Source organism: Taudactylus pleione, unplaced genomic scaffold (genome assembly GCF_031769625.1).
Source record: "Taudactylus pleione unplaced genomic scaffold, aTauple2 ptg000682l, whole genome shotgun sequence".
Classification (NCBI taxonomy): domain Eukaryota; kingdom Metazoa; phylum Chordata; class Amphibia; order Anura; family Myobatrachidae; genus Taudactylus; species Taudactylus pleione.
In genome coordinates this window covers 2013194-2027310 of record NW_028285084.1, presented here as the reverse complement: position 1 = coordinate 2027310, position 14117 = coordinate 2013194, and the positions used below count along the sequence as shown (strand labels likewise).

Here is a 14117-nt window from a genome sequence, read left to right as displayed (position 1 = left end):
ATTTTATAAGTGGAGTTGTTGCCCATAGAAACCAATCAGATTCTACTTATTATATATCTAGCACCTTCTAGAATATAATAGCTAGAATCTGATTGATTGCTCTGGGGAACAACTCAACTTCTAAAAATCTGCACTTTAGTAAATATACCCCTAGCTCTGCAAAGCCTATTCACACCCAGGATTAGAAGGCTGACAAAAGGTGAGAAGGTGAGGTTTCAAGAGCCATGCCAACAAATTTAAGTTTTGAATTTCCTGGCATAGAATTGGGCATTGTGACAGCAGATCCTGATGTGGAGAGAGCCTGACCCAGGGCCCCGCTGACATTCTCACTATGTCTGTGAACCAGACTCTTTTGGTGCCACTAGTATTACTGGAATACCTTCCTTTCTTAGGACCCTTAGAAACATTGGAATTAGTGGGAATATTTACGCCAGAGACCATTGCATCTATCTGAAATGCTAATGGGTCCCTGACTCTGAAACAAAACCTTGTTCTTGACTCGAGAAGTCATCAGATTTATCTATGGGACCCCCATATCCCCACCAGATTCCCAAACACCTGCAGATGCAGGCACCAATCTCCTGGATGGATTGTTTATTGACTCAAGAAGTCTGCCTCCCAATTCCCTATCCCTGGAATAAACACTGTTGATCTAGTTGGGACCCTGGTCTCTGCCCAAGACAGGATCTGAAAAGTTTCCCTCATGGCGAATTAACTTACTGGCCCTCCCTGGTGATTTATATATGCAAAAGTAGTAGCACTGTCCAATTGAATCCTTATAGGTTCCCCAGAAAGAGGTCTTCTGCCCTCCTTAATGTGTTCAGAATCGCTCTTAGGGCCTGATTCAGAGCCGGACGCAATTAGCGCTCGCTCGTCCAGAAAATAGGGGTGGCTATTCAAATGAACCGTTCGCTCTTTGCGGTCTGTTCACGCCTCTAGGTCTGAACGAGCGTACAAAACTTGCGGTCGTTTTTTGGGAAACTACGCCCCCTGGTCGCTCGCATCCTATCATGTCCGCTATTTATTAGATTAATCGAGTACATTGACAAGTGTATGAACTGCTCGCTATTCTTGTGGTTGGTTTTTGCTACCACAATTTTGCGAGCAGTTCTGGCTATAAAATAACCCAGTGACGTGGTCAATGACGCTGCTGTTTTAATTATACACACCCATAAACGCCCGTTTTGACCTTTAAGCACGCCTGCGTTCGGATCTCCACTCCCCGTTTTCAAGCACCTTCCCCTGTTACCACCCACATACGCCTCTGTCACTCAAATTATCAGGCATTCGCTATTTTGCGAGCACATGAATTTCGACCGCACTGACTGGTTCGCGCATGCGTATAACGATCCGTATGCATGCGCAGTTGGGCAAACATCGCTCGGAGCGAACGAGCGGCCGCTTACGAGCGGCTCTGAATCAGGCCCTTAGTTCCAACACATTTATGAGAAGCCTTGATTCTTTCTGAGACCATAGTCTAAAAAAAAGTGGAATTCCATGATCGCCCCCCAACCTCTGAGACTGGCATCTGTAGTGATTACTGTCCAGTCTAGGGAAATTAAACTTTTGCCACTGTTCAGGTTTTCCACCTTGTTCCACCACCTGAGAGACTGTCTTGTCTCTGGTGTCAGGGTAATAAACTGATTTGCTAAGTGATGATTGGATCTTGACTAACCCCTTAAGATGTTTAACTAAAACATTCTGGAATGGTTCCTTGAATATTAGATAGTTTTGAATGAAAATACCATCATCCCAAGATGTCTTCTGAGTGCTGAAATCCTGTTGACTAGCTTCTGCAGATATCCTCCACTGGTCTGTAAATGACATTAGGCGAGTACCTACCCGAGAAGTCTCTGGGTGTATGCCCTCCTTGTCAGACAGATTTGTTTTGGTCCTTTGACTTCTGTTTACCCTGGTCCTTACCAACTGGCCTGGGTTTACCTCAAATACTACTCCAGTTGAGGCGAAGTACCCTGATTATACTGTTGTTTAAAGGAAGGCCTGAAAGACCTAAACCTTGTATTACCCTCTTTTGTCTAACTCATGACCAAATAAAAATTTACACTCAATAGGCAAATTTTACAGAAATTTGTTTGTTTCTGTATCGGCCTCCAAAGCTTTCAACCACATAACATGTCTGGCTACCACCACAAGAATATATCTCCCGCTCCGGGGACAGTGGCAGGTGGGGAGTTTGACTGGGGCAGTACACCTGTCAAACCGTAACGCAGGGTCCTAAAGCGAGCTCAGGGAGGACAGAAACCTCCCGTGGAGCAGAAGGGCACTTAAAAGAGATGAGCAGATTTCAGGTCACATAGTGTTCAGTTTTACTTTTGTTTCGTTTTTTATTTAAAAATTATGGGACAGCTACGAATGCATGATTTTTGATGGACAACTGACTCCAGCAAAATATATGCCTACATATACACATAATAAAGGATTCAAGCTTACCTGGCGAAAAAGGTTGGGAAAATCTTCTGCATTATTCACTTTCCGAATACCTTTGCCTCCTCCTCCTTCAGATGCTTTGATCATTACAGGATATCCCACATGTTCTGCAGCCTAACAAGCACATTAGTAAAAAAAAAGAAAGAAGGTCAACTAAGCATAAGCACCATCATTGTGATTAGGTAGTTAAGTGTTTATTTCAGCAAAAATTGGAAATAAAATATTGGCGACATGTCTGCTCTTAGAATATATATTAGAATACATACGGTATAATTAAAGTGACAACATTATATTCTAAAATACAATTCTGTTCGATCAAGTACTAAAAACTGCGTTATGCAATGCACAAGTGAGGTGTAACGTTGGATCTACTGGACACCTGCCCATATGGCAACAGTGGAATTTTCTGTCCTTCTCAGATCATAAATATTGTATTAAATTTTACAGTGGTATCATGTGTAAAGGTTTAGGTTTTAGAATAGGATTTTCGGTCAACTTACCGTCGAATCCTTTTCTCTTAAGCACACTGGACAATGGGATTGTAGGTGGGGGCTGGAACTGGCACTTAAATTAAACTGTAGCTTTAAAAAGTAAGCTCCTCGCCCCTGCAATCCCACAATGCCAGTACTGCCTTAAAAGAGTCCGGAGAGGAGTAGCAGGATCTCCGTGAAACTGTTAGAACAACCAAACAAACCAGTAGGGAAAAATACAGTCAAGAATCAAAACCTCGCACAACTGAGCGTAAGGAAGGGATTGCAGTGTTCCCCAGCCTTCTTAAGAGAAAAAGATTCAATGGTAAGTTGACCAAAAATCCTGTTTTCTCTTGCAACAAGGCTGGGGAACACTGGACAATGGGAAATCCCTCAGGGGAGGGAATGCTTAGGCTGCCTGACCGGAGAACTGTACATCCAAAGTGGGTGCCGCCAGAGGCAAAAAACCTGAAAAACGTGAAAATGAGCAGATGTGCGGACAGGGGACCAGATAGCAGCAGGACGGACCTGGGCTGCTGAAGTCCCTTGTAGAACTGCCCATAAGATCGCCACCGCCCTAGCGGAAAGCGCAAACACCCGGTCTGGTTGCAGTCGTCCCACACCAGAACAGGCTTGAGTGATGATCAAGCGGATCCAGTGCGCAACGGTTTGTGTGGTAGCCAGCCAATCATGTTCATGCACATCATAAAGTACCTGCAGAGAACAGTGCGACGTACCAAAGATGACCTGTCCACAAAATCTGCAGAGCTCAAAGCAACTAACAAAGCCAGATAATCCCAGTTCCGGGAATTCGCCCAAGGCGGAAAAAATGGAAGGACAATACTTCATTGTAAGTAAAAAGCCAAAACAAGTGTCAGCTGGAACGTAAAATCTGTACAGAGAACCGCACAATCCTCATGGATGATTCCACGGCTCCACTTGCAGAAGAAACGGTAGCTAAATATGCAGCACACCTTGTAAAAATGGTTTGGAGCCTCAGAAGAAAAGTCAGACGCCGCTGGAAAGAAAAATGACAGGGCCTAAGCCTGTATGGTCACAAAACGAAAGCATCAAATGTGCTCCAAACCCTCCAGAAGGAAGACCAAGAAACGCGAGAGGCGAAAACGTCTAACGTTTACCTCACAGCAGGTAGAGTTCCAAGCCCGGAAGTAAGCACGAGATGGAAACAAGCCTGAACAAAAAGTCTCCACCCTGGAAAACTTTAGCATTGCCGCCACGCTCTTGTACCTGCCGGGAGACGTCCGACCGACTGCCGGTGAGGAAGGATAGGGCCCCCAATAAAGCCAGAACGATGGCTTGGTGCTTGAGCCCATCGAATAGCCAAGCCGTTGTGGATGGTGACCCAAGGCCCTGAAGCCGAAAACCAATGTCACGGCACCTCAACCCAGGAGACTCGCGGCAGTGGTCACAATGAGCCAATCCGGAAGTACCAAGGACTGGACCTGGAGGAGAAGAACTGAAACCCTCCACCAATGCAGAGTGACGGGTGCTGTCAGACAGAAGGGGAACTGATACAAGAGGGATGCTGAGCAACCCTGCCCAGTTTGGAGAATTACCCACTGGGACTCCTGTTAGTAGAACCTGGTCCACTGAATGGACTCCAAGTGGAGATCAACATGCCCAACAATGGAATGTTCCACAAGGTCGATGGACGAGGCACCGACCGAAGCTTTGACAAAGGTCGGTAGGGTCCGTTCACTGTCCGCCGCAACAAATATACCCTGGAGAGAGGTGTCGGAGGCCACCCCCAGATCTAAATGCGCAGACCTTGCAAAGTCAGGTTACAGCACTGATCCAAAAGTACTTGAAACAAGCAACCTAGGAAGGTCCATAATTGTGAAGCAGAGAAAACCTTCACAAGCAGAACCGACGAAGAGGTCCGAATTATGATACGTTCTGTGCGCACTATGTGCAGCAGCACCGACCATATTGTGTTGCAAACACACGGAGTCTGGGCTCCAATGACAGGTGGGGCCCGGAATAGACAGGGGACAGAATCTATTGCCCACTGAAGAAGCATAACGACCTGCCCAAAATGGAACTTGAAGACACGCGTTCCAGACGTCTAGCGAGGATTTGTTAGCCTCCACGCTCACCCCCCTGGTGCTCAAAGCATGAAGAGACAGAATGGCTCAAATGAGCTGTTCGGCATTAAAACTAGGAAGGAGATAGAACTCCAGTTTCCATACTTGCGACAGAACTGGAGCAAAAACATGCCGGCTGATAGGAGTGGAGATGGTAGCACTACTCAATGCACCCCAATCACCGCTTCCTGGGGAAGAGCGATGGGAAAAAATAATAAACAATGCCATGGTGGCGGACCTCTTAGGTCCAAAATGGAACCATGGCGAAAGATGCCAAGCACTCAGCTGTCTGAAGACGTCACTCAACGGTCACTGAACAAGAACAACCACCCTACCGCATGCAAGCGAACTGGGTAGAGAGAGACACTTCGTTAGGCCTTAGGCTTCCTTGGAGCAGTGTTCCCAAAATGAAGAGTGTTACTAAAACTGCCCCAGAAATCAAACCCCTGCCGGGGAAGAATCAGCTTGTGTCAGACTGACCTTCCAAGGACGCACCAACACCACGAAGAAGAAGCAAAAACTTGGAAACGCAGACCTTGCCATTAGGACGCCCACCAGCAGAAAAGTGCTTTCCAGACCAGTGGGGATTATCCAGTTTTGGCCAAAAGAGAATGTCCTTATCCAACAGATTACCAGAGTGTTCTTTACACTTTTATGAGTGTGTATGTGAAGCGCAGAGAGTCCTTCAAGCCAAAGGGTCCTTCAAGCCAAACCGGCCATAGCCGAAACCCGGAAGCAACCTATGCCCCGTCTTGCCTGGCCTCCACACAGAGCCTGCCATGAATGTCCTGCCAATTCAGCAGGGAATCCAAAGGGGAATCACTCTGAAGCCCTTAGATGAATTAGTCAGCAAAAGTGACCATAGCTCATGTAACCCATGTCGTGGCTCGACAAGGTAGGATAATGACCCTAGAAACTATCAAAACACACCAGAGACAACCTGCTAGGTCTAGCAAGCGGATCCCTACCAGATGCTGAGCCCTGCACAGGAGAGCGTGTGGTGATCTAAACGGCTAACGCAGCAACTAGCGTGGGAGTTGTTTCCACTTGGATGCTTAATTCGCTGGAAGCTAATGTGCGAGGAACGGAGCCCTCTGAATCTGCCGTCACCTATAAAACGTGCCCTGTTCCTTGAAGCACTTAAAGACGACTGGCATTGTGGGATTGCAGGGAGGAGCAGCTTACTTTTTAAAGCTACAGTTTATTTCAAGTGCCAGCTCCAGTCCCAACCTACAATCCCATTATCCAGTGTTCCCCAGCCTTGCTGCAAGAGAAAATTTTAATAACCCAACAAACACCACAAAATTATGTCTTATTTCTACATATATTCTTTGACAAAATATGTGTTTGTTTTACCATTTTAAACTTTGGAATAGGAGTTATGCATTGTGAACATGAACTATTGTGTATAAATACAGACTCCTAAAATTCAATGTTGAGTAAAGCTATCTCACGTATACAGGGAGTTAACGGTTAATAATAAACTAATAGATGTCTGCATCAGCATTAGAAATTGACCTACCTTTAATCCATCATCCACATCTTTCACATAGCCCTTCATATAAACCTCTTGTGGTACATTTAAAGTGCGCTTTTTTAGATCACTCTCCTGCCAATCCACTTTTAGACCTGCAGTGAAAAAAGTTTAATATGTAAGGTTGATTTCTTAGTGACTTTCTTCAGGATTAAAATAGCATCAAAGACCATGATAATTTTTAAACTGAAAATTTTTACTTGAAAACCACGAAAAAAGAAAAAAAAAAAATTTAAACAATTGCAGCAAAAAATCTTTCTCAACCCGATCATGACAACAGAATTTTATAGCACTGTAAAATAAAATACTAAGGGGTCTATTTACTAAGCAGTGTTAGGAGATAAGGTGCCAGACAATCAGCTCCCAACTGCTATCTGACAGGCTGTGTTTGAAAAATGACAGTTGGGAGCTGATTGGCTGGTACATTATCACTTTCTTATCACTTTTCACTCTGTCTCCTAACACTGCTTAGTAAATAGACCCCTAATACTTTTACTGCTTTCTGTGCCGTCTCTATGCGGAGAAATAGCCATTACCAATAAACCACTTTACTAAACCCAGACCAGGGAACACAACAGAGTAGCACAACTTTTCACATCCCAAAAGTGGTACAGACCACCCTATGCAAATTTCCATTATAATCAGCATCAATGTACTAAAACTAATGTGCACCAATAGCATCCAGCCATTAAAGTAGTACATATTTCATCATAAACATGGAGCAGCAAAATGCAAATAAAAAAACCTCAAACATTCATAAATATCTATAGGTTTTTACAATTCAGAATCGGTGTGAGGACCACTGCATTGAACAGAATAAAGACGTTTTCTCACCACTGCCGCTCCAGGGAAGAGTTGGGATTCCAGCTGTTTGGGCAACAATTGAGGAGGCAATTTTGTCTCCCAAAGCCCACATTGCTTGACTAGGTGGACCTGTAAAAAGATTGGAGCAAGAATGTAAGTAAATGTATTTTATAAACAGCATTTTTCATACTTGTGTTTTCTGGCTGCCTATTAATTAATGTCACTAACAGATATTTGAATTGTTGCTGTAGTATAGGATGCTACTGAAAATGGGATTACATATAACAGGCCAACAAAGGAAAAGACACACATTACATCCTTCCAAGGATTAAGATTTTTCAGCAAAGTCCTTCAATTTTACAACCACCAGTTATAAAATGTTTGTTCTTGTTCTTTGTTCTCACTCACACCAACTGGCCTCTGAAGACAGAGTGGGTAAAAATAAACACATACAGAATTAAAGTTTCTAAACTGTACTTTAAAAGCACTGATGAAAAGTGATTGTTGCTCTCCCACCTTACTAGACCTATACTAATTGTATTGCCTTCACAATTATCCATGACTATTGTTTAGGTGTGAACACAGAAAGCAGTGATCACACTTATGCGCTATAGCGTGTCCTTTATGCGCTATAAGCGATAAGGGACCCAATTATGAAAATGCCAATAGGATCTGACTGCGTGCACTGGTGAGGGAGACCTGTTGCTGTCTGGAATCCAGTCAGGTAAAAAGGGCGCTGGCAGACTGGAGAGAGTGGGGTACTATGGCCTCCTCCTGGGACACGTACAACGTATGTCCAGCCATGGGTAGGCTGAGGAAGTATCATTAGCTGGCAGCAGGCACTTGGTCAGTGCCATGACCTGGCTACTTTATCCGGGCAGGCGGGAGGATTATATTCCAGGTTAGACACACTGCTCTAGAAAATGTATATCTATCCATGTAGCAGTCATCATATATACATCCTGTAGCCAGTGCTAGATGCCAGTTTGCAACTGCTGCCCATTCTCACCTAGCCTGGTCTAGAGAGGGGTCTCCGGGCATCAGAAATTCAACAGAGACCCCTCTACACCTGAGGGTGCTGCCCACTTCCCCCCCATACACCTACCCTCATGTATACAGAGCGCCTCATGCACCTGAATTTTCCCCTTGTACATCGAGCTAACATACCACACATTGGTTTCACTGCTTCTGTGGAATTGACAGCTTCCTCTATTAAGCAACATATGTGGATGATGTATAAATCTGATCTATGCAATGAGCTATTGTGAACTTTAATTGCAGGTTATATTTTGTGCATAATAACTCTGATCTTCGTGGTGTTTTTTTTTTAATATGCATAATAAAATACTGCCATTTATACAGGAATGCTCTGTCTGGTATACTCTGGTGATTCCGCAATACACACAGAATAAGTAAAGGTTCTGTATTTCTGTTCACCTGCTGCTGATGGTTCCTTTATATAGAAGTAGTGTTCACTTGATATTACATGTAGAATTATGGAAGCATTAAACACATACTTACCTACATTGCTGGGCAGCTTTCCGGGAGCAGCAGGAGGGGACCTGCTGCTCTCCTCTTCGGGGGGCGGGGCCAGACGATAAACGGCATTAGGCCCCGCCCCCTTTACAGGAAACCCCCGTGATTCGCGGGTCCGTGAGGAGGGGGCGGGGCTAAATGACGCGATTTGCCTAATTTAGCCCCGCCCCTTCCCGACGGACCCGATAATTTCAGGCAAAATCTCCCCATCCTGCCCACTTCACTAGGAAGTGGGCGGGATGCGGGAGATATGCCTACTCTTCCGGGATCGCGGGGGGTTACCCGAAAAATCGGGAGCCTCCCACGATTCCCGGGAGAGTAGGCATGTATGATTAAACATGCATTTAAGGGTCATGTGGGGAGGTCTAATGCTATGTGGAAGTATAAGATGGGCTTTTAGGAGTATGTGGAGACGTGTAGTAACATGTGGGGAGGTCTGAGGGGCATATGGGAGCTCTAAAGCAAATTATGACGGGACTGAGGTAGGTAGGTCTCTTTAAAGTGAAAAGAAAACAAATATTAGGAGCGTTGTGGAACCAGTATGAATGTATTTAATGTCTAAAATACAAAATATCAATGTGAGCACAAAAATAAAAATCAAATCCTATAGGTACAATATAATAATAGTAAATGTGTGACCTAATGGACCTATGTGAACATGAGTAGCTGATAACCTTGGAATAACTAAATAAGTAAGCAACAATGTGGCCACATAAAAATAACCATAAAAAATAAATATTAAATAAAATATTAAAATTCAAAAATATATATGAAAAATAGTCCACACAGAACAGATGAGGATCGAGAATGTAGCTCCTTTAGTACAACAGCAAAAGTCACGTAATAAAGAGCACAGGTGAAATCCAATAGGAGTAATGATCCAGCAGTACAGGGATGGATAGATAATAGTACTTGTAACTTAGAGTACATTTTTAGTATGACAGATGAATGCATAGTAAATATACTGCAAGCGGGGAACAATTAGTAGGTAACACAATTAATAATCCAGATTGGTGGATGTGTACCCGTGATCTCCAAGTGTGTCCGTGTCTCAGAAATCTCTCTCTCTCTCTCTCTCTGTCAGTTAGTCTGTCTCTCTCTGTCAGTCAGTCAGTGACTCTCAGTCAGTCTGTCTCTCTCTCTCTCAGTCAGTTAGTCTGTCTCTCTCTGTCAGTCAGTCAGTCTGTGACTCTCAGTCAGTCTGTCTCTCTCTCTCAGTCAGTCAGTCAGTCAGTCTCTGTCAATCAGTCAGTCTCTCTGTCTGACAGTCTCTCTCTCTCTGGACCTCATTCAGAGTCTCTTGCTAGCGCTGTGCACTCGCAAGCGGCCCAATGGTTTGCGTACGCGCATGCTTCGTTCTGCACGTGCGCAAACTACTCTGTGCGATCGCAGGCCGCTCGCTCACCCAGCAAAGACAGCCCAGTGAAATGAGTGGCAGGAGAGGCAGTTTGTGGGTGGTAACAGGGGCAGGACACTAATAACGGGGGAGTGGAGGTGCGAACGCAGGCGTGCCTAAGTGTTTTAACGCCGTTTTAGAGGCGTGCATAATTAACACGCAGCGTCATAGTACACGTCACATGCCTGTTTTTTACACTGAAGTTCTCGCAGCGCTTGCGGTAGAGTAAGGCAACCACAAGCGCTGCGATCGCTTCCGTTTGTCCTCGATGTACCAATGTTTTAATACACTTCCTGGAGATGATGTGTGCTGGTGGGCGGCTCTGCCTGTGAGATTGGGCGTACGCTGGCCGCTTGCTAAGACATGGTGGGTGTGCTTATGCCTTGGCGAGCGATCGATTCCCGTGTCATCACTTTGACCAATAAGCATACACTGGGGGCGAGCGTTCGTATCTAGCAAGAGACTCTGAATGACTGGAATATGTCTAAGCCTTATTCTATTCAGTGTTTTTCAACTACTCGTGGCACGCGAACGGTTGTCAAGTGTGCCGCGGCAGTCAGCTCAGCGCACTTGTAGTGTAGTGTGTTTTATTCCTGTGGAGGCCAATGTAGTGTGTTTTATTCCTGTGGAGGCCAATGTAGTGTGTTTTATTCCTGTGGAGGCAAATGTAGTGTGTTTTATTCCTGTGGAGGCAAATATGTGCATATATTTTTATGTGGGAGCCAATGTTTATGTTTTTTCATTGGTCACGTCTTGGCAATTTTAAAATCTTGTGTAGTGTGCCTCAAGTCGAAAAGATTGAAAATCACTGTTCTATTTACTAAGCTGTTTTAGAAGATGAAGTGAATGATGATAAAGGTACATGCCATTTTTCAAACAGCCTGTATCATGACATTTAGTAGCTGATTGGCTAGTACCTTATCACTGTTCACTTTATCTCCCAACAAAGCTTAGTAATAGACCCCTGTGGCACTGAAGAAGTTCATTAATAGACACAAAAAATTTGATATAGCTAACAATATTCTTTGCAAGTTTAGAAGTAAACACCTGATTCTCCCCCATGCAGTTGAAATCCACTTATTTCAATATTCCTCATACCGCACAAACTATGCTTTTAGGATTTTTTAATAGATGATGCATCACTAAGACTTATGTTTTAATTATATGCCAACATGTTTGACAGTAACATCATCAAGTGGTTAAACAATAGATTCCTCCAGCATCATCCTCCAGCATCAAATAGTCTTACGGATACTGCTAATTTTCTGTAACTTACAGTATAATTATAAATATAGATAGATCTAAAGTGAAGAAATGCACTGGCACTTCTGGCTATTATGCTCTAAGCCTAATAAAAACATTAGCTGACGTGTCATCCCAACTGGCACCCAGCTACTACCTACCTGCAAAGCGCGGGTGGGGTGGGGGGGGGGGGGGGGGGTTGGGACAGAGAAAGAGACACATGTTATGCACACACCTTTTCCCCTTTGATTTACAGCATTATTACCATGAGAAGTATTGGGAAACCCACTTAGTAATAATATTGCAGAAACCACACATGCTACGGTTCTTGCCCTGAGTCAGACTGGTTCTATGCTCCAATATACCAAAAGCTCAAATGAGTGGAGATGTAAGAATTATTTGGAGGGTTTACAAGCATTGGCTGCAGCAAGGAATAGTTACAGCAAATGTACAGATATATATTGGCATTGTGTATTTCATTTGCTTAGAAGAGAATAATTAAAAAAAAAAAAAAAAAAAAACTCCAAACAGGGTTTCCTTACCCATGAAAGCAATGCCATTTTTGTGGAGAAGTTCAGGCAGTTTAGGATTCTCTGATGCATGACCCCATCCAGCCCACACAGCCTGTAAAAGAGAATAAAAATATCAATTATTAAATATTTCTGTAGTTTCGTTGTCATTAGAGCAATGAGCAAGGGCAAGTTTATAGGTCAGGTCTGCAATCTAGTCCTCCTGGCGTACTGGGAAATCTAAGCTGGGAAACGATACAAGTCAGCACAAGGAAAGCGCTACAACTTTTCTCAGTCATTATTATTAGCTTTGTTTTCATATTTAACAATAGAATGAAATATACCTGCATTCATTTATAGATCTACTTTCTGCTTCTACAACATTATCATTTTATTATGAAGGTATTCATTCTTTATTTATTAGGTTGTGGTTTTTAAGCTAAAGTTAAGTTTGTGATATAATCTCAAAGACATAAAAATGTATGTGCTATGGGTGCGCTGCTTGTGTTATAGCAACATATCATTTATCAATCTAACTAAAATGCTAAGATTTGTTACTGTATAAAACATTACAAACCAGCAAAATAAAAAACAAAGATAGAAAAGTTATGTTTGGAAAGTTCTGCATATTAAAATAGTTGCTAAGCTGCAATGTTTCTTCACACTGTAGTTCATTTTTGAAAAAGGAATATCATTGGGGAGCATGGCCACGTAGAGCATGGAGTAGCACGTGTTTTGGTGTGCTCTCCGGTTACAATATCCAATTTACATTTCCTGCCTGCTTCCCCGAGGCCACATTCCGGTATACCGTTGTGGGAAGGAGCAGTGATTACTGGGGGATGGTGAATCAGCGGCGCACTAACCTGTTATTGCAGCAGCGGGGCCTGTGACAGAGCCTGATCACATGGGACGCCAGCGCCATCTCTCTGCATTCCCGAGCAGTGGCACAGCAACAGGCGCTGCATACATATAGCAGCTGAACTACGGAGGCTGTGCTGAGCTCTTGGATATCCCTGCCCTCCTGCCTGCAAATCGGTGAGTCCACTCTGGTAACTTAAGGTGGAAGGTGAAGCTAACCTGTTTATTTCTCCTCTCTCCACTGCTATACTGGAATTCCATCACATAGCTGCATGAGAGGACTGGGTCCCACACTACACCTTTCTTTTTACACTGGTGTTATTGACTCTTCTCAGAGTGTTATATTCACTTCCATTGTACCTATACTGCAGGCACAAAGTACACTACCTCCTATACTCTACTGTTATTGCATATACCATTTGAGACTGTCATATATATTTAATGATGGTGAAGCATCACCATGCTGCTGTGGCAGCCAAGCTAGCAAAAATTTCCAGAGCACCAAGTACACAACAAGGTATCACCGGGCAAGGTAGCAATTCCCCCCCATGCATCCCTCTCAGAATCCTCAGCCGAAACCTCTGGTACTGCACTCCAGCGTGTTCTTGAAGCAGTGACAGCCTGCGAAAGTAGGCTTGCAGAAAAAATTGGTAAGGTGCACCTCTCCATTATACACCATGATGTACAATCTGTCCGGCTGAGGGTGGGAGAAGATAAAACGCGTATGTCCACTCTAGAGGATAAAATTCCACCCTTAGGTGTCAGAGTTAACTCCATTGACTCACAGCTGATTACTATACAAATTTCTGACATGGAAGGGAATCTCAGGCGAAACAATGTACCATTTGTTGGGCTGCCGGAAAAGGAAGAAGGTACAAACCCAGAGAAATTATTGGAAAAGTGTTTTGTTGGGTGCTTTTGGGGCAGATTCCTTTTCAACATTCTTTGCTGTGGAGAGAGCCCATCTTGTGCCATCCAGAGCCTTACGACCTTGAGCTCCACCGCATACTTTAATAGCAAAATTTCTCCACTACCGTGACCGAGACTCTGTCCTCAGATTAGCACGTAATAATGGCCCTCTACAGTGGAATGGGTCCCAGATCTCGGTATGTCCTGACTTAGCTAGAGAGATCCAGAAGGACAGGGCCCAATTCCTTCCAATTAAAAGCCTTTGTGAACTTAACATCTCATACGCCATGTTGTATCCATCTAAGC

The 14117-nt window shown here is 43.9% G+C and overlaps 1 protein-coding gene across 2 annotated transcripts in view; it reads right to left on the bottom strand.

Moving 5' to 3' along the window:
• ACACA (acetyl-CoA carboxylase alpha) overlaps positions 1-14117 on the bottom strand; it is a 532248-nt gene that overhangs the window by 468890 nt on the left and 49241 nt on the right. For both annotated transcript variants that reach the window (XM_088455952.1, XM_088455953.1), the window contains exons 6-9: positions 12078-12159; positions 7392-7490; positions 6546-6652; positions 2452-2562 (exon numbers count right to left, since the gene is read on the bottom strand). In XM_088455952.1, the coding sequence (XP_088312078.1) occupies positions 2452-2562; positions 6546-6652; positions 7392-7490; positions 12078-12159 (399 nt within the window). The remainder of the gene's footprint in view (positions 1-2451; positions 2563-6545; positions 6653-7391; positions 7491-12077; positions 12160-14117) is intronic.